Below are 24,558 nucleotides of genomic sequence, written 5' to 3' on the forward strand. Positions count from 1 at the left end.
TTATTATTCTTCCCTTAGTTTATTTATTTTGTATTTACATTGTATCATAGGTCAAATTTATTTGTTCAGTGTATGTTCACTGGTGTTAATATGTCCTTTGATTGAGTTAAGCTATTTCAGTTGATATTTTATAGTGTGTCTTTCTATGTTATGATGTTACACTATTGTTTCAGAAAAAGGGTGAAGGTTTGGTACCATTAAAACGTTTAAACCCGCTGCATTTGTTTGCACCTGTCCTAAGTCAGGAATCTGATGTTCAATAGTTGTCGTTTGTTGATGTGGTTCATAAGTGTTTCTCGTTTCTCGTTTTTTATATAGATTAGACCGTTGGTTTTCCCGTTTGAATGGTTTTACACTAGTAATTTTTGGGGCCCTTTATAGCTTGCTGTTCGGTGTGAGCAAAGGCTCCGTGTTGAAGACCGTACTTTGACCTATAATGGTTTACTTTTATAAATTTTGACTTGGATGGAGAGTTGTCTCATTGGCACTCATACCACATCTTCATTATTCATATATTGTCTTAGCAATTGTTTTGTTTGTTCTGTCTTATTGTTAATATTGTACATAAATGTCTTCTCTATACCTATGTATATGGTTTATTGAGAATAAAGATGTATATCAAAAATGAAAAAATATATATATAATCATTAGAGAAACAGATTTTCACATAGTTTCTCATTATTTATTGGATTTATCCAATCTCGATGACTAAAATGATAAATTCGACAATCCACTGGTACCAATGTAAGAATAAATATTTATCAATCTTTAATTTACGGAAGATCTAAAACTTTGTGTCGCATAGTTTTCAGGTTACTCTGCTAACTACCTATATTAATAATGGAATCAAATAATTTCAAGAATAACTTGCTGAGATGAATACGTCATCTAAATTTTCTAATATCAAACTTTTTTAAAAAGGGAGGGAAATCCAGTCAACTAGTAAACTTAAACGTGTATTTTTACGTATTTTTATTTTTTGTTTTGATAAGTAGATATAAGAAGATGTGGTATGAGTGCCAATGAGACAACTCTCCATCCAAGTCAAAATTTATAAAAGTATACCATTTTAGGTCACAGTACGGTCTTCAACACGGAGCCTTGGCTCACACCGAACAGTAAGCTATAAAGGGCCCCACAAAATTACTAGTGTAAAACCATTCAAACGGGAAAACCAACGGTCTTATCTATATAAAAAACGAGAAACGAGAAACACTTATGAACCACATCAACAAACGACAACTACTGAACATCAGATTCCTGACTTAGGACAGGTGCAAACAAATGTAGCGGGTTTAAACGTTTTAATGGTACCAAACCTTCACCCTTTTTCTGAAACAATAGTGTAACATCACAACATAGAAAGACACACTATAAAATATCAACTGAAATAGCTTAACTCAATCAAAGGACATATTAACACCATTGAAAATACACTGAACAAATAAATTTGACCTATGACACAATGTAAATACAAAATAAATAAACTAAGGGAAGAATAATAAAAGTAACATGTTATATCGGTAAGAAATGTTAAACAATTAAAGAAAAACAATATGCTCGAACAAAAATATCAGACATTTGCAATAACTTTAAACACAGGTAAATGAAAATAGTTTTGTTGTTAGGTATACGTGTACAGTACCAATAGAGAAAGGAAATCTTTTTACAAAATAAATAATTTTGATGTTCATAGTACGAAGTGAAAATTTATAGTTATACCAAACACTTATCAAAGCTGGTATATAGACCAGATATAGCCCTGAATAACATTAAATAACAAAAAAGCAATACAATTAGTATCAACAGGTCAAATAAACAAGAAAGTACGATTTGAGAGTACTCGCAGTTACTGACAGCTAGTTAAAAGCCAAAACAATTAATAATAAAAAATCATGCATCAGAGACTAAAATCAACTAAAACACATCCCTAGGGATTTAATATTTTAACGTCATGGACAGTCAAAGAAGACATGACTAGTGCAATGCCAAAAATAAATGTATCGACAGACAGTAGGATAGTTAGGAGTTTAACCTCTTTATAGATCTAAACGAACGTGGGTGTGTCTTTATACATCCCACTTGAAAAAAAGTACAAATTTAGTTATGTTTTAATTTGCTGATGACAAAATCGATATTAGTGCCAATGTAAACTATATTCAAAGATCTAATTACAACATTGGTAAGATAACCTTTACTAATAAGTTTGTTTAAAGGTTCGATGAGTTTACACAGATCACATAGTGATTTCCGCGCTTTAAACCGATTTAATCAGTTTTCTACAAGTACAGCCAAATTTACTAATCAAATCTTTGTATCTATGAAAGAACTTAGCAAAAGTTTTACGTAATTTATGGTAACGAAATCCTTGATTTAATAATTTACCAGTGATGCATTGATTACGTTCGTTAAAATCTATGACATCACTACACACACGGGCATAACGAACGAGTTGGGATATATATACACCGTATGATGGAGCCAAAGGAACATCGCCGTCTAAAAAAGGAAAATTAACAATAGGGAATGAAAAATCGTCTCTTTTGTCGTAAATTTTCGTATGGAGTTTTCCTTTAGAGATTGAAATGTCCAAATCCAGAAAAGGACAACTACTGCTGTTTATGTTAGATTTAGTTAAAGTAAGTTCTATTGGGTAAATTTCGGTAGTATATTTAGAGAACTCTGGATTATTTAACGAAAAAATATCATCTAGATAACGGAAGGTATTGTTGAATGTATCAACCAAATGTAACAATGACGTGTCTTTACTGAGTTTGGTCATAAACTGAGATTCATAGCAATACAGGAATAAATCTGCTATTAAAGGGGCGCAGTTAGTGCCCATAGGAATACCTACTACTTGTCGATACACTCGTTCGCCGAAACGTACATATATGTTGTCCAGGAGAAAATTTAGAGCTTCAATCATATCTTCACATTTCCAGTAAGTGTTTCTAGCATACTTTCCTTTTTCGTTACAGAAAAAGGCTTTAAACGAGTTACAGCAAATAAATTTGTAATGAGATTTTCAAAAGACCATTTAATCAAATATGAAAACTTTTTCTTGATAAGATTGTGTGGAAGTGTAGTATAGAGAGTAGAAAAATCATAACTGTCAACAGAATTAAAAGGACCATCAAAAGCATGTATTTTATCTAAAACCTCTAAAGAATTTTTAACACTCCAAAAATAATTAATACCATTATTTTCATAAGCTTTATTACAAAAGTTAATAACAAGTTCTTTGATAGTAGTAAGGGAGGTAGTTAGAAGCACTGATAGATTAGTAGTAGAACTCTTACTAGATGCGGAGATGAAACGGAATTTAAATGTTTTTTTGTGCAATTTAGGTAACCAGTACATAGTAGGGACTTTCAAATGTACTGGTAACCAGTACATAGTAGGGACTTTCAAATGTTCGGAAGAGGCCTTAAGCTGGGTAGTGGCATTGATATGCTTGTTTACAATTTGACTCTCTGTGGAGCGTACGGACCTGAATGTAGATGAATTTGTAATTTCGTTTTGGAGAACTTCCGTGTAGTATATCCGTCACACCACCACTACATTATTTGCTGCTTTGTCTGCCGGTACGAACACAAACCGCTTTGCGAGTACTTGGAGTTTATTTCTTATTCTGGAAATGGGAATATCATGGACCCTATTACTAATTTCAGAATTGTTTTCAAAATGAGATATACGAATATTAACAGTATTCATAATTTTATTCAAATAACTGTCTAGAGATTTTTTATCAGATTTTTCACGTTTACACCAATTTTTACAGTAGACAGACAGAGCGTCTTTAATGATCTGACGACACTGTTTCCAATCTATTTTAGATGGAGGACGATATTTTGGTCCTTTCTTAAGAAAAGTTATGACCTCACGGTCTTCGACGATGTTGAGGTTTCCTGTAAGGACATGACCATAGGGAACATATCTAAAACTAGATGTTTCACAATGGAAGGAACATTATTTTCTATATTGACGTCTGATGTAACTGACGTATAATTAAAAATCAAACTTCTGCTGGTTTTTTTTATAAGAATACGAAATAAAAGGTGGTTCTATATTATCAAAATATGGAGGTATTTGGCTTTGGATGGTAGAGTCATTGAATATACTAGATAAGTTAATAAAATCAATACCTCTATTTATATATTTTAATTTAAGAAAATGCCGTTTATGATTTTCAGGTTTATCGATACTAGGAAATAGCCTATGATGACAAAAGGCTGTAATTATACGGGTGTATTCATACATTGGGCTAAAAAAAGAAATTGTATCACACTCCAGAAAAATAGCATATAATTTACTTATTGGTATCTGACCCAGTTTGCATAATACTTGATGTCTGCCATTATTTTTTATTATAGATAACAGATCAGCAAGTGTATAATTTATACGATGTTTAAAACGTTGATTACGGTTTTTGCGTTTGCCATGAGACCTTTTATTTCATAGTCGTTTATCGACAATATTAATGACATCGATTGAAGTTTTTGTTATGTTCCCCTGTCCTAATATTTTGTCATTAAGACCGAGAGGATAAGCTGTTTGAAGTCTTTTTATCCAAAATAATTCGCGAACTTCACGTGATTTTTCAAATTGTTTGTGTGATTCTCCTGGTTGTTTCTGAACGGTTTCAAGTGGTTGGAATTTAATAAATTTTAGATTGTGATTATGCTTATCTAAATGTTGATATATCAAACTTTTGAATTTTTTAGGTCTACGAAAGCGGTAAAGGTGTTCTTGGTTTATTTTGTAATACGCTCGTCCCGTCTGTCCCACATATTGAATACCACACTTAGGTTGGGTTCAAGTTACCACATATATAAGGTTTTGAGTTTTTCAGGTAATGTAACAGGAAAAGGAGAGCGAAAAAGCTCTCCCGTTCACTGTTGACCGTACAGTATTTTGTGAAGTTAATCTAAAACAGGTTAGTCACTTTTTGGCATTGCACGGGAAAATTTGTGGATATCCACGCGCATTTTTGTTAAACAATCTGGCTGTAGAGGCATTACAAATACGTTTGTTTAAGCACGTGGATATCCTAGAAGTTGTGTTGTTAATAATTTTCTTTCCATTGCGTAAAATCATGATAATCAAATAGGGGTATATGAAAATAAAAAAGACCGGAGGTTGTAACAATGAAAAAGGATCACAATTACGGAATAGGAAATAATAGGCAAAGCAGTAAAAGAAATCTTACAAAAACTGTTATAAAAGGCCCGACGTAAAGACTTAAGTATTACAATACTGACATATAACAAACAAAGGGCAAAAACAGAGATTGTAAGCTGTTTAAATAAATAACCTGGCTTGATATATTAAAATGCAAATAGACTTAAATATAGAAAATTTGAAAATTTAAGAATAATCAACATTAAGCGTTTGAACGTATCCCTCAATATAACTCATGCGGTTGTAAAAATAACCAAAAACAATGACCGTAAAACAACGCACAGGAATCCGAAATGAATGAACTAGGGAGTTTACACGGTAGGCATAGTGTCCGGCTTAGATCATGTATTTTCGAGTGAATCGGTCCACTTTTTTCGAGTGAAATTTCATGCGATTAGATCAATTTATTGTTATTTTGCAAGTATTATAGTTGTATTCATGACTGTTCATCTTATTCTGAATACTACACATATTTTGAGCACAAACTACGCCCACTTTCTTGAATTCATCTTAAAATACTGCTTTTTTTGTCCGTAATTTTCGAGAACAACATTTTTAAAAAACGTCCAGGTTTTTTAACAAATGGTCCGGCCGGTTTTTGAAAGAAAATGTGAATAAGAAAGAAGGCATTCTTGGCTTTTAAAACTTTATTTTTTTCTAGCTTATACCTATAATTTAGTGAAGAACGGTATTATATATTCCCACAACAACATAATTACAAATTGGTCAAATTTAACCCTTTTCAATTTAATTCTAATTTTCTGTTCTGAAAACATTTTACAATAACCATACAGTATTACGATATAGAAGAAACCACCGAGTCCTTTTTGAAACGGTCTTTAGAACCGAGTTCAGGAGACTTATAATCTTTTCAATTTCATTCCATGGCTGCCTTTTTTTTTTAAACAGTCAATGATATTTTATGATTGATACCTAAGTTTCTTTATAATTTTTGAAATTAAAAACGGATAATTTTAGATGATTGATTGTTGGTTGCTTAACGTTCAGTGGCAACTATTTCATACATGTTCAGGGCGAGATCATATTGATAATAGATACAATAGATATGTCCTGCAATACCAGTAGATGGTCGGAAAAGTTGGAATGCCGCTGGAAAATGGGGTTATATTGGATAGAGACAGAAAATTTTCCATGCAACAGGCCACATACGTACCCCTCAACGAGTTGTTGCAATGGTTCTTTAAGTGCAAAGAGCATGGCAATAACTACACGAGGCATCGGATTTAACGTCCCCATTCTGACCGGACTTGGCTGCGTAATTTTACATCCCGCACAGTCAAACGGATGCCCCACTTTGGCAAGGGTTTTACTGCCGTTCGGAAGAAGACATAAGTGACCATATTTCTATTCACGAGTCACCCTTGGTGGTAAACACTTTTAGAAAGGTTTGAAATCCATATCGGTAAACTTACATTTGAATTTACTATACGGAATCAACATCGGCATACGCATGTGTCAATCGATACAACATGTTTACCTGGGCGTTGACATGTTGGATCGTTCTAACATGTTCACATGGGTGTGGAGATGTTGGGTCGATCCAAACATACGTAAACATGTGTGGATTAAATCCAGTGGACGTGTATGATGTGAATAGTCTTTACTTGGGCGCAGACATGTTTGATCAATCCAAATATACATGTACGTATATCCGTGTAATTTATAAGATTTGGCAAACAACAATATATACAAATGAATGATCCTTTTTATGAAATGTTCATGTTGATACAGCATTAACAAATTGGTTTAAAGCTTTGGTTTTGTGCTTTTAAAAGCATTTTATTTGAACCTTTTCATTGTTTCTGAAACGTAAATGCTAGTTGACATATAACATTTTTAGCCATTGGAATTTTTTTCACTCGATGAAACTTGGACGCACTCGAAAAACGCGGACTGCTCTCGAAAAAACACAGATATCTAAAAATGAATTTACTCTCAAAATGACCTTATCTATGCAGGAACAAGAATTTTGTTTAAGTGTCTGTATATCTAAGTATATAATAGATTCCATGCATGAATTTTTTTTGAAATTTGCATTGGTATATGTATAAAAATGACTTTTTATATTAATTGCAGGGTTTGTTGCTCGTGCTGTGTGGATGCTGTAGAATGTGTGTAGTGTATGCTCTTATATTTTACAGTTATTGGATTACACTAAATCCATTGGCTGTTGGATGTGTACTGATTGATATTTTAGTCTTAGATAAATGATTTTTTTTTATTAGTTGTTATTGGCTTTGAACTAGCTGTCAGTAACTGCGAGTACTCTCAGATCTGTACTTGGTGTCCTTTTTGTTAGGGATGAAGGATGGATAAATACCCTGCCAGGTCCGGTCTGTGTTTATGTTTGATGTTTTTCTGCTTTGTATCGATCTGATGAGTTAAGCCTTTTTCAACTGTTTATTATAGTTTGTTCTTATGTTGTGCTGTTACACCACTGTCCCAGGTTATGGGGAGGGTTTAGCGCTCACAAACATGTTTAACCCCGCCACATTTTTTATGTGCCTGTAGTTCAGTGGTTGTCGTTGGTTCATGTCTGTCATATTTGTTTTTCGTTAATTGTTTTGTTATGAATTAGGCCGTTAGTTTTCTCAATTGAATTGTTTCATATTTTTCATGTCGGGGCCTTTTATAGCCGACTATACGATATGGGTTTTTCTCATTGTTGAAGGCCGTACGGTTGCCTATAATTGCTTACATCCACTTTATTGGAACTTTGGTGGATAGTTGTTTCATTGGCAATCATAACTCATCTCCTTATTTTTATATTATTCTATTTTGGAATATAGCATTATAAGGCTAAATTAAACTTTTTTTACACAAAATGATGTAGAATTGATAACATCTTTTTGTCACAATTAAAAATTCACATTGTATGATCTTGTATATTAGATTCAAGTATCTATTTCACGTCTTTCCTGAAAAGAAGTCTGTTCGTTTAGATTCACTCGAAAAACGTGGCCACACTCGAAAAAAACGATCAAATCACTCGAAATAAACACGATCTCAGCCGGACATTATACCTCCTCTGATTTACGACAACTAAGATGTTTCGATTTCGATTATATATGTGGCTGACAGCTACGTAATAAAGATACGTATGCCGTCGCCTACCACTATACCTACTTTAAGGGTATATGTTTCCTTTATTTTGTTATATTTGCCCGTGCTATTGGTTGTTATACTGCATATTGCCTGAACTTTGATTAAAAGGGAATAGCAAGCATATAATGTATATTACCTCTTTTTTGCATAGTAGTATAGGATGTGGTCATTTTCCTATAGCACTGTATGCCAATAAAATTAATCGAATCAACATCAGAACGAAGGTATTTATCTTAGATAATATTAACCCACCATTTTCTCTGGAAAATGCCTGTTCTAAGTCAGGTATATCATGGTTGTTTTCCATTTGTTCCGTTTATTGATATAGCCGAGCGTTTAATGTTGTCAGATTTTATGGACTCTTTTTGTCTCGCTTTGATGAAGTTGATAAAGTGAGACTTAGTACTAGTTTGTGATTAGGTAAGCTTTACTACTAGTGGTAGTTCAGTGATATTTAATTCAGTTGTATTAGCATTGGCACATCCCATTCCAATAGAAATTATTTGGCCCTGTCCCCTCAGTCATGGTCTTTTGACTTTGAAACATTTGCTTAGTTTACATGTATTAGTTTGTGATTAGGTCAGTGTATGGTGAACCACTAGTGGTATGTCAATGGTATTAGGTTTGCAGTTGTATAAGCATTTGAACATCTTATTTCTTGGCAGATTATTTGGTCCTTCTAATTCAATCATGGTCTATTGACTTTGAAACTTTTGCTTAGTTTACATGTATTAGTTTGTGAGTAGGTCGATTTAAAGGGGACAATTCGTGGTAGGTCAATGATATTTAATATATGCAGATGTATTAGCAGTGGCACATCTCATCATTTTCAAGGAACTCATTCTGTTCCTCCTCCTCAGTCATGGTCTATTAAATTTTGAACATTTTGCATAGTATACATGTTAATGCTTGAATTAGATCAGTTCAAGATAAACCACTAAGGTTAAGGCAATGATGTTTGGTATGCAGTTATATAAGCATTTGCAAGTATCATTTCCATGGAGATTATATGACCCAGCCTTATCATCATGGTTCATTGACTTTAAAACTTTTGGATAGTTTACAAGTTAAAGCTTGTGTTTATGTTAGTTAAAAGGGAACCACTTACGACAAATCAATTTTTATTTGGTATGCAGTTTTATAAGCATTGGCATTTCTCATTTTTAAGAAGGTTATTTGGCCCTTCACTTTCAGTCATGGTTCATTGACTTTAAATGTATTGCATAGATTACCTAATCTAAATATTGCCCTTTTAATTTCAACATTTGCATTGTGCTATCAAAATTACAAAAAGCGAGCCATGTCTCTGTGACACCAGTTGATTGAATTTACCTTCGAGCTCGGTATTTTTGTTAATACTTTTTTATTGCCCATTTATGCATCTTTGTTTTTTTGTTTTTTTTTTTACATCAAACATATATTTTGAACATATTAACATTTTAATCAGAAATATTGACTCTGGAACAATTTTTAAAAAAAACTTACGAACCAAAATAATATAAATTCTCGTAAGATTGGTATGAAATCTCGGCGAAATGAAGGTTAAAGATAAATATTTATTTCTAATATCAAATATTACGAAATATAGCAGGTTTTAAACTTTTGATCTTGTTGCGGGAAAACCATGTCTTCTGATGAAAATTCAGCAATCAGTGTAACTAATGGACAAAATTTTTAAAATATACGTTGAAAATAAAAATCCGTCTTTTGTCTTATGAAATAGAACTACAAGTATATAAGATATGATTTGCCTGAATGTCAACTAAGGAATTCTAAACATCATTGTGAAATATTGACTGCAAACGTTATACCTGACAAACGTTTCACTAAGATACATGTTGTCTCATTGGCATGTAAATGTAAATAATCAGTCGTCTAATCTGGAGAAATGTTTAATTACCTGTCTATTTACATATATACTGAATTCGGGAGAAGCTCAAAATGTTTCAACATGCTATAACGGACTGTTTACAGATTTATATTTAGGTTTGAATACTATGAACTACCTTAATCTCGACACTTGTTGCCCCTTTGATAATGTTATTCGATAAATACAATCCTTTTGAAGGTTCATATCGGTTCGATATTCATAATTATTCAGTAAACACGAAGTGGATGGACAACGAATCTGAAAATGCATCATAAAGTATATCATGCTCACATAAAGGTTTAAACTAAATTTCAGTAAGCTCTGTATACAAAAAATTGGCACTTTTTCTCAAGAACAAAAAATCAGAGCTTACTGAAATTTAGTTTCGTTGTCCATCCACTTCGTGTTTACTGAATAATTATGTATTCTCTCACATACAACGCTATGGTTATGTATGATATGAAGTATTTTTTCAAGGAACTACAAATCAGCATTTGAAATTTGAAGCCAAATTTGAAGCCAAGCTTCATATGAGCATGTTTTACTGTGCAATGCATTTTTCACATGCATCGGTCATCTACTCCTTGTTTACCGAATATCTAACATTTTGTTATCAAGCTTCAAATGAGCATGCTTTACTTTGTGATGGATTGCTCTTCAACTTCATGTCTACTGAATAATTATGTATTCTCTCACATATTGGTCATGCATGAAATTTTCATTGATTTTTCCCAGGAACTGCAAAACTCTGAAATTTAGAATCAACCTTCATTGTCAACATACTTTAGCTTGTGGTGCGTTTTTTAATTCATCACTTATCAACTTGCTGTTGACTGTATAGTTATAGCGGGGGTATCTATAGTGGACAAGAGTTCACAGCTTAACTTGTTCTTTTATGGTGTAAGAAGTAATAAATGATTTTTATAGTGGAAATAAATCAGTGTCAACGCTGCCTTATACGACTTTTGAAATACCAAAAACCCAATTGACCTTATTTCTAAACAAATATTCCCTCTTGGTTTTAACTTGTTTTCGCTCTTTGAAAAATCTTTCCTATTCGGATTAACAATTGTTATATCTAATGTACATTTTCTTCCGGAACTACGTCCCTTTTGAATGAATTCTATATTTATACATGTACTTTAATGTATTTGACTCAGAGAATTTTTGTGAACGTTATTCCAGACTCATACACTTATAAGATGTCACATAAATGTAGACAACGTGAAATTGTGCAAGCATCTGTTGGTTATGTCATACTTTTCAATATAGCTCAGATCAAAGTTATTGTACTTTGGAATAAAATGACAATTCAAAGTCGGGCGAATTAACAACAATGCTTATGGTATGAGGTGTATTTTTCCGTTTAACCATCATTATCCAATATTTACAAGCAATTATGGAAACAAACGCTTTAATGAATTATTGTAATTTCACTTTAGGGCATGATTTATTTGCACGTTAATTGTGTTTGAGTTTTCCTTTTTGAATTTGTTTCAAATTACATAAATATTTGTCGAGATTTAAGTGAATTTATTTGAACGTTTCTCTTAAAGTTTACAAAAGAATTAGCCTTTTGTACAATAATATACCGCTTTCCATGACAAACGTATCCATTCCAAGACGATCACTTTCATATATACAAACATTGAGTCACTAATTCCTTTGTTCTTTAGTAGTTTATCACAAAAGTAATGCATTATTTTGATGAAAATCACCCAGTGTCAACTATGCTATGCACACCGGTTGAAATACCAAAATTCCTTCTGTCTGTTCTGTTGTCTACGTTGAAAGAAAATTAGGTGGGTTTCCCCGCTAATAATGTAAACTACAATTTAAATTCAGACTAATTACATTAACTCTACGTTAATTAATTGTTTTTAATTCGATCTAGTCCTTCGAATATTTTCTTGCAGGAAGGTCTACAAATGAATCTCAGCATTTTGCATTTATGTAGCGGAATAAATGGGTTTTTCTTATTTAAGGAAAATATATACTGAAAAGGGTGAGTTAAAAGGACAGCCCAACATTCCCGAAATAAGAAGTTGCAATTCCAGTTGTCATATACAGACACGTGTAAATTAATCGCGTCCTTATGTGATTATAAAATGTTGTAACACCAAATGAGCGTGGAATGATAAGTACATTTACGATCTTATTTCAAAGTGCTACTATCACACTCCAGGCACTGCAATAAAACTTATTTGCCTCACTAAAAAGGTACCAGGGAAATTCACTATTTTTTGTATAAGGATTGATATAATTATCCTTCTTGATTGACCTGCAATGGTTTTGTTTTCCTGTTTAAATGTCCCTTTAGTATCTTTCGCCTCTCTTTTTTAACTCTATGATCTTCTGCTTTCATGATTTCAGTATTTCAGTAATTCCATTTTATTCATTATCTTATAGTTTAGAAAGAAAAATAAGAGAAAAGAAAATGATAAAATTTACGAAACAGTGGAGTAAAACACGGAATAAAATGTACTCTTAAACTGTACAAACCGTATTATTATTGTACCTGCAAGATGTTGTTGATATAAAGCGTGTTTCCGTTCGATGCATAAATCTCAAATGATTAGGATTGTCACTTTTCTCGCCGAAGCTCGGTGATTCTCTTTGGGTACTCTGGGTTCCTCCACCAAAACAACTGCCGCCACGATATAGTCAAATGTGCTGAAAGTAGCATTAAACACCAACAATCAATCAATTAATAATCGAACCCTGGACCAGCCTTTGTGTATACATCTTTTGCTTTCAGATTTTTTGGGTTTGAGTGTTTATGTCGAAGTTAATCCATAAAAGCGTTACGAACGCACCTAATGCACAAAGAGTTGTTTTTATTCAGAGATTTATTCACATATTAAGAAAATATTTCTGGGCTATCTTACTTAGGTCTAGTATAGTAATTGCTATCCTTCTCGTCAAAGGTGAGTCTGAAACAAGCTATCTTACTTAGGTCTAGATAGTAATTGCTATCTTACTTAGGTCTAGTATAGTAATTGATATCTTACTTAGGTCTAGTATAGAAATTGCTATCTTACTTAGGTCTAGTATAGTAATTGCTATTTTACTTAGGTCTAGTATAGTAATTGCTATCTTACTTAGGTCTAGTATTGTAATCGCTATCTTATTTAGGTCTAGTATAGTAATTGCTATCTTACTTATGTTTCGTATAGTAATTGCTATCTTACTTAGGTCTAGTATAGTAATTGCTATCTTACTTAGGTCTAGTATTGTAATCGATATCTTATTTAGGTCTAGTATAGTAATTGCTATCTTACTTATGTCTAGTATAGTAATTGCTATCTTACTTAGGTCTAGTATAGTAATTGCTATTCTCCTCGTCATAGGTGAGTCTGAAACAAGCTATCTTACTTAGGTCTAGTATAGTAATTGTTATCCTTCTCGTCAAAGGTGAGTCTGAAACAGTGTTATCACTGCTGACTTTCTATGGATAAATGAAAGTAATCAAATACGCCTTCTTGAAAGTACACCTGTTACTTAACAGCAGATCGACGAGTGTATTATGAGAAGTACATACACCTCTCACTGTTGATTCTATTATATTTTCGTTCTGCAAATACTGTTGTTGACTTTAGAGTCGGTGTTATTTATTAAGTGTTATTTTCATTATTATTTTTACAACTTATGTATTGTCATCTTGCTGATTTTTCTCTCATCTGTTGTTTATTTGTCCTTTTCATAAATACAATGTAATAAAAATAAAAGTTTCTCGTTGCTCCTATCATGTGCTGTCACTTGTGAAATCTATGGTTATATATCACAAACTGTTATGTTCAAAGATAGCGTTCTCCACGTTAGTAAACCAACAAATTTCATGTGTGTAAAAAAGGGACAGTCAAAAACCATGGTAAAGACATATAGCCAATTAGAAAAAAAAACATCGGTACTTGTAAATTTTCTATAACTAGGACATGAACAAATATGAAAGTTTGAAAAATAAAAACACCTAATCACTAACTTCATATCCCCTTTTAATTCTACATCATTGTTTCGTTTTTGAATGATTGCGGCCATTTTCAACTAATCATGGGCAAGTTTCAAAGATGTCGCCATTGTACTTTTGAGCCATTCTATGTACTTTATCCAGTGGTGGACCGGCCATTAAATCAATCGGCATTATATAAATAATACATAGATGAGAGAGTGATAGAGCACATTTCAGAGAAAAAATTGTCAACCGATGCGAAGCCAAGGTTGACAATGTTTTTGCGAGGGGTAACAATCTGCTCTATCACCCTCTTAGATATGTGTTATTTAATTTATTATACTGAAAGTTCTGTCTTTTCAAATAGTTAATTGAAAGTATCTAGCAATGATGTCATGTACATAATAACGTTAGTTATTTGAAAAACAACAAAAGTTAAGCAAGATGCTTTTATTTTATGTTTACAGTCTATGATAAAGGTCTGAGGTCGAAACGTAGAATTTGGACATTGTCTTTTAGATTATTGATGCCAATTCAATTCACTGTCCTATAAATTATCGATTTTTGATTGGTCTGCACGAGAGAGTGACATTCAAAAAAATGTCTCACGCTGAGCCATGGGATAGAGTAAATTGTCTCCCTCGTATTAACCAATCAAAAAAGTCTGAAATTTTAACGTGAAGTATGATAATATCATTTCTCTGCCTAACATCATTAAATTTGGACTACATTATGTGCTAACGTGCACGGTTGCACGATACGCCATGAACAAGTACGAAATTTGATCGTCTTGTGGATTTTCATGAGCGAATAGTGACAGCATTTGCTTGAGTGTTCGATTTAACCTTTGCAATAGTCCGTATGATTGTGGTTATATGATGTGGTAGGTGTTATTTCAATACCGAGTCTTTGACAAACTGTTTTTGACAGGTCCGATCCTGGTTACTATGGATTTGCGTTAGACATCCAAAATGACAGAAAACTTCGGTTACTCGTATATCTACTACAGTTAGATTGGTGTGATTCTGACCCAATATACTTCTTGCGATTTCGTGTAACATTTACCTCTAACTATAAAGTACGCATTACTACGACGACTCATTGGCACGGGCCTCAAATATCTACGGCAATGCATTGTTTCGGAGCGGTAACATTAAACTGTTTTAATTGAGATTTTCCGAGTCTTGGAACAGGTATCTAAAATACTCAGCTATTTCCTCAATATCTCTTGTGTGTGGGGTGTTTAAAATGTTTTAACTAATACAATGAAGCATTGTCTGTCCAAAAAACTCATAATGGATACAATGATTAAAATTTTGTACGCCAGAGGCGCGTTTCGTCTACATAAGACTCACAAGTGACGCACGAATAAAAACAAGTTAAAAAGCTGAATAGAGCACGAAGTTGAAGAGCATCGAGGATCCAAAATTCCGAAAGGTTTTGCCAAATACAGTCATTTCAGCAAAATTTGGGATAAATTTTTTATATTACCCCGTAAAACCGAGAAAGCTCTTATTATGATTCGCATTTTTTGGTGCTGTCCAGTTTTGCGCTTCGTGAACTTTCTTAGGGTAACACTCGATTTCTTTACCCGAAACTACATGGCCTTAATATATACCCTTATTTTGAAATAGGTGGCAATTTTTAGTCTTCAGTTTTAGATGTAGTTTTTGAAGCACCTCTAGAATTTTGTAAAGCAGTTTCAAAATCATGCCCAAAATTAATAATACCGTTCAAATAACATAGACATGTTTTCAATTTCAAATTTCCTAAACCATCTTAATAAGTCTTAAAATCAGCAGCCAAATTGGCTTATCCCATAGGCGAATCTCTGAACTCAAATTAAAATAAAACACGGTAATTAGCAATGCTGTCTTATACTTGTCTTTTTTATGCATTTGGATTTGCCAATACTCTGTTTGCATATAAACCACATGGAACCAAGAAGACCCTGAGAGGATTCAAATGTGTCATTGTCGTCTGTTTATGTAGTTCATACGTGTTTCTCGTTTCTCGTTTTTATATAGATTAGACCGTTGGTTTTCCCGTTTGAATGGTTTTACACTAGTAATTTTGGGGGCCCTTTACAGCTTGCTGTTCGGTGTGAGCCAATGCTCCGTGTTGAAGGCCGTACCTTGACCTATAATGGTTTACTTTTATAAATTGTTACTTGGATGGAGAGTTGTCTCATTGGCACTCATACCACATCTTCCTATATCCATCATAAGCATTAAATTAAAAATACGTAAAGCATCATTTTACCTTAAAAGAATGATTTTTTTTGTATGCAGAATCAGTCAACGAAATGTTTTTTTTCCTGTGGCTCCCTTGTTTCACATTTCAATTTTGACATTATTTCCTTTTAAAATAACTAAACATGCTTAGCATATACGTAACCAAGCACCAGCTAAATTGAAGGATTACGGATTCAAATGAGGTTGAATGTTTTACTTTCAATCCAATAATACATCAGCGATGTTTTGGGATTAATTTGACAAAATTTTACCAAACTACAAACCTGACTGCTAATAGCGATATTATTTTAAAGGTTTGAAACAAAAAAAAACTTATTTGAATTTTTTATCTAAACCGTAGCTAAAATTATGATGTAAATTATAATGAGATGTAATGAAGAAGAACAGACTTTCTAATATAATATATTGTTTCTTTCATTTTGTACTTGCCACAATGTTTTAGATGGTGAAAATGTATGACAATTATTGACGGAATAAAGACGGTCAGTCACATTATGTGTTTTTAAGGTATTCAGTGGTTCACTTCGGCATCGTTACAAATCAAACTTTAGCCAATTCAATAGAAAAAAAGTCTATTTATGAAATATAGATAACAAGTTCTCTCAGCACATACAACTGTTAAACTTAGGATCCGAGATGCCAGTTCTAAAAAAAATACGAGGATACTCATTAATGTGGAAATGATAGCAACATCAGTACGTGATATGTTTATGGTATCGAGCAAACCTCCCTCCATCTGTCCTAATTCTGAGTACTTCTCTCTTCATTATCACAACTTCTCTCAAAAGAAGTGAAAGTCTTGTTGGATAAAGTCCCTTTTGTTTCTTTTTAATTTTAATCTAAGTCGAGGATTTTTTTTTTGGGGTGGGGTGAATTTTATCGTTACTTCTTCCATATGTTAAACCTCGCCTTTTGAGTTTTACTGTAACATATTCTTCCTTTCAATTTCAGGATTCGGAACATTTATAACTATATTGTTCAAAGAAATAGCTTCGTATATTTTGGGGCTGTAGAACAACAGTATACATTTTATAAAGAGATATGTGATAAATGTATTTCCATCTTTAACAGGGTACGATTTCTGTAAACAGAAGACAAAAAAAAAGATTATTTTCATAAATTCGATTTAAGTGTCAGTTATATATTTCCAAATGCGTTTTCAAACGCTCATCAAAAGTGTACAAACAGTAATGACCCGAAAGTATGCATTACTTTATACATTTTTCATGTTTTATATCTCTGTAGTTGTTGACATTTGCCATTATTGTAATGATGCATGCCGATATACATCACAAAGAAACATCTTTGTTTGACTTTAACAGTCAAAAGGACGAGTGAAAAAAATACCTTTACTGCGGAACAATATATCATATAACTGTTAATTTTTGTATAAATTAAAAGACTTTGTGACACAGATAATTACGGATGTGTTTTATTTATCCTAACAAAAACACCCTCCTCCTTTCCTTCTTCTACTTGTTAGTTTTTATTGACCCTTGCTTTCTTATATTTTTGAAACTCTCAGAAAATTCTACGAATGCAAACTTACGTCTCTTTCAAAATACACTGTTGAGTCCAATGTTAAAATGAAATCACTGTGAAACACATATCAAGATAATATGACATGTTAGATATTTAAGATCAATTAAACCTACAGTCACCGAATTTTATATCATTCAGTGAATGAACAATCACAACGTGTTGTTTAAGGAAAATGTCACCTGCTTTTAAATAATCTTGCGAATCCCCTATATGTGAGCATCAGTATGAACTACTAAGAGCAAATGAAATAATTTGTATACTTTAATAGGACAGCAACCAAACGACTCATAAACAAAAAGACATATGGAAAGCGTTTTTGTTTCACAATTTAATTGTGTTCCTTCCTCAATCAAAATATCTATATCAATGTGACTAATTATCTTTTGTATGACTGAATTGGACCAAGCATTTATTTAATTTTCTTTCTGTAGTATTTTCGTTACACTATTACTGGTAAAGTTCCTCGAATACACCGTTGTAAACTTGTTAAGCTAGATTTTGCACTTAAGTACTTGGTAACTGAGTTTATATTAGCATAATAAGGATTAACAAATATATACATTACTCCAAGGTATACTTTGAAAAAATAAATGGCAAAATCAGTCGGCATACGATACAGTCATAGGGTTAGTAATAACGTCACTAAAGTAAAATGATATTATTTTCGCGACGTCAAAATGTAACGTATTGAGAAAAGATGTGTATTTTAAACTGATTTTAATCAGCATAAAAACGAATACATGGACCCCTATATTTTAAAATGACATTTGGCTTAATTATGTAGGAAAACTGTTTGTACCGGTTTTATGAAAAAAATCACCAATGATTGTAATCTTTATCTTAATGACTTCAAAAGTTCATACTTTTCTGCTTGAGAAGGAGAAAAAATTATATCACAATAAATTACAATAGTCAATCTATAGAACCAATTGAATCACATTAAATTGCAATGGTAAATCAATGGAAGACTTTCCCGTGTAAGTAAATGACATGCGTAAAATTGAATATACCAAAAGGACTTTAAGGTCTATATTGTCGTTCATATCATTTTTACACACGGAAGTCAAATGTAAATGTCAACTGTATCTAATGTTTGATTTTTAGTACCGTGTCAAAAAAATGATATGTTACTCGCAAACAACACTAAACAATATGAATTCCCTCGCTTCTGAATCTAGTGAAAAAACAAAACACCTGAATTGATTCATCGGTTATTTAATTTGCTTGCATATGAGCCTTGAAGTTGATACTACGTATGATTATGTGTATCCTGTTAACCCTTAAAAATGATATTATTTACTTCCGCGAGAGCTGAATCAAATTTTTAATTTTTCTTTCAGAGGAAAGTAAATATACACCTTTTGTGGGAACGAAAAAAGGAATCTCAAAATCCAAAAAAGTTTACAATTATCTGAGTGAAGTGTCTGCATATTTTCAAATTCATATTAGAAAATGTCGTTACTCCACAAAAGAAACGATTTCTCGAATCACACTTCCAATAGACTGAATCGATTCTAGCGACTTGTCGGAAAATCTATTCAGATGAGTTTTTGAAACTATTGTGATTGCATGTTATAGTGTTGATATGTTACTTTACATTTCAAAGAAATGGTTGGATGAACTAGGTTATACGGTGATCCAAACCTTCCATATTAGTAGTAACCATTTTGGTTTTCTTATCAACTATGCTTCTTTGGAAAAATTAAAAATTCACTCATATTATTATAAAATAATTTTACTTGTTATACATAATCAAACACTTTATAGAACATTAAGCCATACAATTATACTCAACCTAAATTAAAAACTTTAAGGAATAAAGAATTTTAAAGAAATCTGTTCAGTTAGGCCCAAATATGGCCCCTATTTCTAGCCTAATTTTCAAATTAGGTTTTGATGGCTATTGACATAATATATCATGATAGCTTTAACAATGACGAGATAAGAAATTATATGTGTTTTTGCTTGAAAATTTACTTGTCAGTGTTCTGACGTCATAATTAGCATAAATCTGAATTTTCCAAAAAAAATAATGAAAACATGCAAATTTCAATAGGTTTTTAAGTGCGGGAGCATACAGCGCATGCGTCGACAAAAAAGGTTATCAAATATTATGTTTGGTATAAAAATGAACTGACTTATATAGTTTGTTTGTCGAACCCTGCGCTCTATGTTTCCTCGAACTAATTATAGTTGAAATCCAAAAGATTTTGTCAACTTATACAAAACGTAAAAAGTGATATGGGCTTTTACACTCGAATTCGTTCCAATGTGCAAAATGAACATCGATTTTTTTACATCGCGATGACCTTGAGGTCATCCCGATGTATTGCTATCGCCTAGATTTCCCATTATGTAAATTAGTTTTGGGTTTGTAACCGATCTATAAACATGATAAATACGCGCACATAAACGACTGCAAAATAACATTCCTTATCGTTTGATATAAATACATCTCTTCAATGAATACTGATAAAAATATTTTTGTTTACAACATAAATTAATAATATGAAAATGTTTTGTAGTTAGATATATATATATAAGTAAAAAATCATTGATAATATCAATGCACACGTACCGAAAAATTGTGTTAAAGCATGCGGAAGAATATCTCAAAGAACGTTTTGTGAAAATACCGTCAAGGACCGGTAACTCTGTAATTGATTTTGCGGGAAAATATGAATGCCTACTCGTATCCAATCTTAGAAAAATCGAATTTTTACAGAAAAGTGTCCACCATGCACCTGCATTGCATTATTTTTAGAATAGTAGAATAGAATGATATACAAATGGATTCAAATCATATATATATGTAACTGTTATTTTAATATAATATAAACAACAACTCAGTGTATACTGATTTGTATCACTACAATATAATAGTTATTACGGTGAAGTTGAATTTCCTGTCATTTATTCATCATCCACGCACGAACTTGTCTTAGAAAAAAATATATCTCTGTACATTAACCTCAGTTTTAGGTAAAGAGATGTGTTGTTTTTTTCTGAGACAAGTGCTTTTGACCATCCTCAAGAACTTGTGGTCATCCGATGTTCAGTACTTCAGTACTTTGATTTTGTTTACAAGATAAAAAGGTCAGTTATCGACTTATTGTTTCCAGGTAACTCAAGTAAAAGCGTATCTAAAAAAGATAATCTGATGAATGCTGTATGTTTAATGTTAATCAAATTACTTTCGAAACCTTACGAGTTTATATTAAAACGGAACCAAACATCTTAGAAAAAGGTTCACATAAAAATAGTCTTCTATTGATGTCTTTTCTTGTATTGGGTTTTTTACCCAAGTTTATGTAATTTTTGTCATGTGATACATTTGCAATGACAACAAATCCATTTAAGTGAATATTGTGTTTATGGATCGAAAAGGCATGGTTGTCTAGTTTTATTTACACCTACACATTTCCCAATCGATCATCATAAATCAGCTTTGTAAAAACAATAGTAAATGTATCATTCAATGAACTGAGCCAATAAAGTAAGACAGTTCAATGAAATTTCTAATACCAATTTAAAGAATTGTAGGAACAATTGTGTCATTTATAATTTTTATATCTAGTATACTATACTGTTGAATAGTCAACGAAACCCATGACCAGACGTAAACTTTGTCCGTACATAGGCTCTACATAGAAATGGGTTTTACTCATTGATGTAGGCCGTATGGTTTCCTGAAGTAGTTTACATTCTTGTCCTATAGTCTTTTGGTGAATATAGAAGTCTCATTGACAATCATACCACATCTCATAATTTTATATTTCGCGGGTTTGCTATTCTTTTTGTTATACAACTCTCTTTATCTCCGACCTATAGTCTTTGCTTCTGGCACTAACACTAATTTGAGATATGAACTTTCATAGTAAAGACTAAATTACAGAAAAAAACCGTTGCAAACGCAGCAAATTTGGAATTTTTAAAGCATTTCATTTAACTATAAGTCTTTTAAAAATATGTTCATCTCTACTCAATAAAGATTCCCTTTATGGTAATGCTATTCCTTGTATGTCACATTTGTGAATATAGCCTCCTATGTATTTAGCTTTTGATATAACTTTCAAACGCTCTTAATCAAAGTTGATATAGAATAGCATATGTTATAAATATTATTTCACTGAAAAATGCGCAAATATAAGCTGTTGTGAAATGACAAACGCCTTAATGTATAGATAAGTTCCAAAGCAACTTGAAGTAATCATGATCTACAACAATGAGAATCAATAGGATGGGTTCCGCGCTAAATAAAAAATAATTTTCTACATTTACTTTATTTTTGTAGGTGGTCATTTGGAATTGTGCTATTTGAGATAGTAACACTTGGTGGAACACCATATCCAAACATAGATCCAATAGACCTTTTGGAGTTCCTAAAGAATGGAAGGCGGATTGAACGTCCTGAAAATTGTTCGGAAGAACTGTAAGATTTGATATAAGTTTTGATTCAGTGTTTATTGCTTAGCAAAGAATAAATGTATTGCTACTGTCTTGATCGACAGTCATCATTGCATCCCACATATTTATATCCTTTGGGTTTTTTTTTATTATTTGTTCCTTGAGTTTCTTTAACTTGCATCTACAAATGCTTTAAGATAAATGATTGATATAGTATAAGAATGTTAAAAAGTAAAAGCACTGCAGTCATTGTTGAGCAAAATTGTCAATGCAGCTAAAAAAAAAATAGGTAAACAATTGTTGGGTGAGAAGTATATTTGGTCTTTACTCATAGAGGAAATTATGAGAAACTTCGACCTGCATTTAAAGATTCTGTGCGTTGACCTTCACAACTGTAATGTGACGCAAATACGTCTTCTTATCGGTGTTCCCAAATACGTTAACCCGGCCTAAAAATAACTTTGACCCGGGCATATCACTGATGTCATAATGAATGAACCGACGTTGATAAGTTTGACTCGAACTTATAAAGTCTTCCGGTTTGCTCTTACTGAAATTGTCATCTTTTTATAAACTAGTTTTTCTAGACTTAGAACAATTTAGAGCTTAGTAATTTGTATAGACACCCGTCTGTTGTTTAAGAATGGATGGCGCTCCTCTAGTTGTGGAGTAAACCTTTGTTATTTTATTTAAAATATTACATAAATAAACGAATGAATGTGTGTATGTATATAAAGAAGATATGGGGTACACGTCATCATGCTTACCAATATGATAACTGTGTATAGAAAACATGGATACATTGTAAAATTGACAGTTATCTCTGTTCTAATGCAAAATAAACAAATCATTCAATTTTAGTCATTATCTCATTGTAAAATATTCATTAAACGAAAATTCTGCGAAATGATATTATCTTCTTTAGCCCTAATCTAGGTGACGTCATATGTATGCTTCCGGCGTCAAGCGTAAACACCGGGCGTTTCTGGCTTCTTGTCCGCCTCAAAATTAAATACAATTTGATAAAATGAAGATTTCTAGGTGTAAAATGTGTGTTATTTTGCTTCTAACAGTTGGAAAGCAAGTCCTTGGAAACGTCCGTTGTCGTCAAGCTCTATCAGCAACAATAGCAGGGGGAATTAATTAGGTGGCGCTACAGTCGTCGGTGACGTCAAAAAGTCCGCGAAATAAATCGGCTAAAAAAATCGACGTTTAAACTATTTTTTGCAACTTGTCATGCTTTTATTATAATTGATTTTTAAAGTTTGCAGATTTTGTGAACAATATAGTTTCAATACGACATTGAAACATTGTCGAAAATAACTTTTATTTGCTATTACTTTATCCTGTCCGTTCTAAAAATGATCAGCCATCTTTTTTGTTCGCCAAAAAAATCGAATTTATATAACTTGACGTTTGCGTATCCAAATACGGAATAGAACGTTAAAAATCTTAAATGAAACCGGGTAACCTATTTCAAATTTCTACAAAATCATGAAGCCATCATTTTTTACTATTATACATCACTTTTGGTGACCACCAGTCATGTCAATTTGTACCTGGTTTTGGCTGCGTTTCTACTTCAAAACAGTAAAGTTCAACTTCTTTTCAGTGTACATGTTTCCAAAGTACTCTAAAATACTGATTTTATTATAGATATGAATGAAATTGTGATTAAAAATTGTTGTTTTTCACAATTCCATACGATATCTCCATTTTAAAGTAATTAAACCCCTTTTTGATCCCCTACACAAATTGACGGTGACATTGTTTTCTTTTTCAACATACGTCATATATAACGTTTACAAAATATGTGTCAGGGTCATGTGCATAGTGAAAAAAAATTTACACATTGGACAAGTGAAACAACAAACAAAGTTCTTCTTTATGGCGTTTGAAACTATAGGTCTAAGAAAATTTCATTTATACTGGAAGCAAATATGACAAATTAATGATGGCCTATGCTATGGATAAACAAAAGCACAAAACAAGCAATAGTCAATAGAAAATGCATTGCAAAGAAAATTTCTGGAGGAAAAAACATATGAAAAAAGGAAATGAAGGTCAGTTAATTATATTTATATTTTATAAGTTAAAAACCTTGCTTATCAATTATCTCTTTACTAAGTAAGCTACATTAATAAGAGCAAACACTAGCTTTTCAAGTCAAACAAGAAATTAATTCAAAGAGATGTGTTCTTACAAAATTGAATTTATTCAAATGG

At 32.3% G+C, this 24,558-nt stretch overlaps 1 protein-coding gene across 1 annotated transcript in view; it reads left to right on the top strand.

The window, feature by feature from the left end:
• LOC127698929 (uncharacterized) overlaps nucleotides 1-24,558 on the top strand; it is a 500,671-nt gene that overhangs the window by 429,714 nt on the left and 46,399 nt on the right. The window contains exon 24 of the mRNA XM_052202662.1: nucleotides 22,221-22,358. Coding sequence (XP_052058622.1) covers nucleotides 22,221-22,358 — 138 coding nt within the window. The remainder of the gene's footprint in view (nucleotides 1-22,220; nucleotides 22,359-24,558) is intronic.

Source organism: Mytilus californianus, unplaced genomic scaffold (genome assembly GCF_021869535.1).
Source record: "Mytilus californianus isolate M0D057914Y unplaced genomic scaffold, xbMytCali1.0.p SCAF_4, whole genome shotgun sequence".
NCBI lineage: Eukaryota > Metazoa > Mollusca > Bivalvia > Mytilida > Mytilidae > Mytilus > Mytilus californianus.